The sequence below is a fragment of the Mastomys coucha genome, unplaced genomic scaffold (assembly GCF_008632895.1).
Source record: "Mastomys coucha isolate ucsf_1 unplaced genomic scaffold, UCSF_Mcou_1 pScaffold5, whole genome shotgun sequence".
Lineage (NCBI taxonomy): Eukaryota > Metazoa > Chordata > Mammalia > Rodentia > Muridae > Mastomys > Mastomys coucha.
The window spans coordinates 75,891,493-75,894,864 of record NW_022196911.1 but is presented as its reverse complement, the minus strand read 5'-3'; the positions used below and the strand labels follow the sequence as shown (position 1 = coordinate 75,894,864).

General features: G+C 44.4%; 1 protein-coding gene and 1 long non-coding RNA gene across 2 annotated transcripts in view; one reads left to right on the top strand and one right to left on the bottom strand.

The window, feature by feature from the left end:
* LOC116078453 overlaps positions 1-1,786 on the bottom strand; it is a 6,717-nt gene extending 4,931 nt beyond the window's left edge. Inside the window, exon 1 of the long non-coding RNA XR_004113553.1 lies at positions 1,405-1,786. This is a non-coding gene — a long non-coding RNA (uncharacterized LOC116078453). The remainder of the gene's footprint in view (positions 1-1,404) is intronic.
* Tefm (transcription elongation factor, mitochondrial) overlaps positions 1,775-3,372 on the top strand; it is a 5,706-nt gene continuing 4,108 nt past the window's right edge. The window contains exon 1 of the mRNA XM_031353694.1: positions 1,775-1,864. Within this exon, the coding sequence (XP_031209554.1) occupies positions 1,822-1,864 (43 nt within the window). The 5' untranslated portion in view covers positions 1,775-1,821. The remainder of the gene's footprint in view (positions 1,865-3,372) is intronic.

Below are 3,372 nucleotides of genomic sequence, written 5' to 3'. Positions count from 1 at the left end.
CTCTTCTGGTGCATCTGAAGACAGCTACAGTGTACTTAGATATAATAATAAATAAATCTTTAAAAAAAGGTAAAAAAAAATTTTTTTGGAAGATTTTACATATAAACTTGTCTATTTTTGCTAGATCGTTAAATTCTGGAGAAATCATTAAGTTTTGTAGAATTTCCATGAGGTTACCTAACCCTTTTTTGGTTTTTCGAGACAGGGTTTCTCCATTTTTTTTTTTTTTTTTTTTAAGATTAGGTTTCATTATGACAGCCCAGGTTATCTGGAATCTATGCTTGATGACAGGGATGTGTTACCACACCAGGCTCTCTTAAGAATAACTTTTATTTTAGACTTTTTAATTTGCATGTATGAGTGTTTTGCCTACATGTATGTCTGTGTACCAGGTATGTGCCTGGTGCCTGTGAAGGTCAGAAGAGATCATTGGACATTCTGGAACTGGAATTATAGATGGTTGTGAGCCACCATGTGGATGTTGTGAACTGAAGCCAGATCCTCCGAAAGAACGAGTATTCTCGTTGAGCCTGTGAATAACCTTTGTTGTTGATGCCTTTTGAGACAGGGTCTCATTTTTGTAGTCTAGGATAGCCTCACACTCATTACATAGCCTAGGCTGGATTCAAACTCACAGCAATTCTCCTCATCCTCCTAAGTGTAGGCATTATAGGTTAGCTGCTATTTCTAATATAACTACAAACCCATTACCAAACTCCTTTCCACTCTTCTTCCTTCTCCCAGGTTTCATTACCCACAGTTCATTCTGCCTTGGCAAGATAATCTGTTGGCATCCCTCCTATGCTCTGTCCAACAGTTACCTAGGTAGGCCTGGCTTGCTCCAAAAGGGACTGCTTGCCATCTCTGACTCTGACTCTTGACTCTTCTCTCTGACCCCTTTCCCCCTCCCCCTCAACGTGTTCTGGACAGTTTCTCTCTGTCTCTGTCTGTCTCTGTCTCTGTCTCTGTCTCTCTCCTTCCCTCCCACCCCCTTCCCTCTCTCCCTCCTCTCTTTTTCTGCCTCTACTCCTATTCCCTTCTCAACTCCCCTCCCCTTCCCATTACCCCAAATAAACTCTATTCTATACTAGACCAGTCGTTTGGCTGGTACCTCAAGGAGGTGGGGAATGCCTCAGTATGGGCCCGCTGAGGCACCACACCATACCGCGCTCCATAAAACACATCATTTGTTTTAGAAAACACATCATAACCACCTTCCGATTCCTCTTTCATGTCCTCAAGCTCTTCTCTAGTCCAGTCTCAACGCTGGCTGCAAATGACCAACTTTTTTTTCTAGAAAGCCCTTCCAATCTGACTTTGCAAAACTAAAAAACAAGCGACTTGCCCGACTTTTTCAACTGTTCCATTCCGCATTCCAAGGATCAAATGCGGCTCCAGACTCACCTCCCTCCATCCTTTTCAAACAGCCAAAGGTGCCCAGGGTCAAAGCGATCTCACGCAGTGGCCTTCTTATCCCGTGTATCTCTCCTAGTTACTCCTCTCAGCTCAGCTCAGGGTTACGTGTGTGCATACAGGCTCCCTACCATCTGCTCAAGGATGCCTTTGTGTGTCTGGGAACCCAGAGAAGTCTCGCCCCAAAACAGGATTAAACCTCGTCTAGTCCTTTGCATCTCGGAGATCCCGCCTGGCCCTACATTCTCCGGAGACCATCAGCCATCATTCATTAGGAACTCAGTTGGCATTTCCCTCAGACTGTCTCTTTCGCCGGAACCCTTCTGCCCAGCCCCGGCCGAGCACTTTTTGTTGGAACACACAAAACCGGAAGTTGGTGGAGGAAAGCAGGCGTGAGAGAACCTGGCGATGGCTTGGAGGACAAACCTTGCTTGCCTCATCAAGGCCGGAGGTAGGGTTCCTGAGCACGAGGTTGACTGCTTGCCAGGCATTAGCCTGTAATCTGGAGTGTTTCTCCTCTGTCCCGTGTCCGGTTCTCCTGCGTGGAGTTGTAGCGGAGCTGAGGGGCGTTCAGGCCACCCGAGCCCTTGCGCTTTTGTGGCCCAGGTTCCACGCACGCCCCTTCCCGGGCCGGGCTGCGGGCAGAGGATTCAGACATTAAGTAGCTTGCTTACCCTCTGGCTGCATCGTTTCCCTGTGGCTGCGCTGGGAGAATGACTTTACACTGTTTTATAAAGTTATCCATTGCATAGGGTAGGCTTTGCTTGCAAAAATACAGCCTCGTTAGCGATATTGAGAACCATGCAGAACAAAATAAACCGTCTCTACCACTTAGATAATCCCACCAGCCCACGCCAGCCCCAGACAAAACTCCATGTTGCCCAAGCTGGCCTGCAACTCACTAAATCCCGATCTTCCTGCTTCCACCTCCTAAGTGCTAGGATTACAAGTGAGGACCACCATTCCTGACCAGCTAAAGCATTTATTATAAACGTATAAAGCTTAATTTTCTTTAGTTCTATCAGATGATAAACTAGTAAAAATGGAAATGGGGATAAATCTTAAGAGATGTTACTTTAATCCCAGCACTTGGGAGGCAGAGGCAGGCAGATTTCTGAGTTCCAGGACAGCCTGGTCTACAGAGTGAGTTCCAGGACAGCCAGGGCTACACAGAGAAACCCTGTCTCAAAAAAACCAAAAAAAAAAAAAAAAAAAAAAAAAAAAAAAAGAGAGAGAGAGAGAGATGTTACAAATAATCCTCTTAATATTATAAATGCTATAGATAGCAGACATTTGAAATAATTTTAATTAAAATTAAGTGGTGCTAGGCATAGAAACTACGGCCTTGCCAGAAACTAGGTCCTACCTACTGGCCCTTAACAACTTTTTTGATTGTTTTTATTTTTTCAGACAGTCTCATTACCTGAAACACAGTACTAGACCAGGCTGGCCATGAACTCTCAGAGATCTGCCTGGTTTTGCCTCTTAAATGCTGGGATTAAAGGTGGACTCTACTTATCCCTGGAAGACTACAATTTCTTTATTTTAATTAATTAATTTTTCGAAGGTGAGGTCTCAGGTAGTCCAGACTGTTGTCAAACTCTTGGAATCTGAACCTTGTATTATTCTAACTCTCCTGCTTCTGCTTCTCTGGTGCTGAGATTGTAGATACAGAGTTATAGTGCCAGGCAACTACAACTTCTTCCTTGAGACAGGGCCTCTGTGTAGTACTGGCTATCCTGGTGCAGGTGATTACTATGACTTCAAGGCCATCCTGGTCTTCATACTAAATTTGAGGCCTATTTGGACTATCTAGGGACATCCTGTCTCAAAAAAGAAAACAACAACCACAGAAACCCCACAAACAAACCCAAACCTACCAGTGATCAAAACCAAACCAAACCAAACCAAACCAAAAAAAACCTCTCAAAGATAGATAGCTGTATTATTTTAAGACTA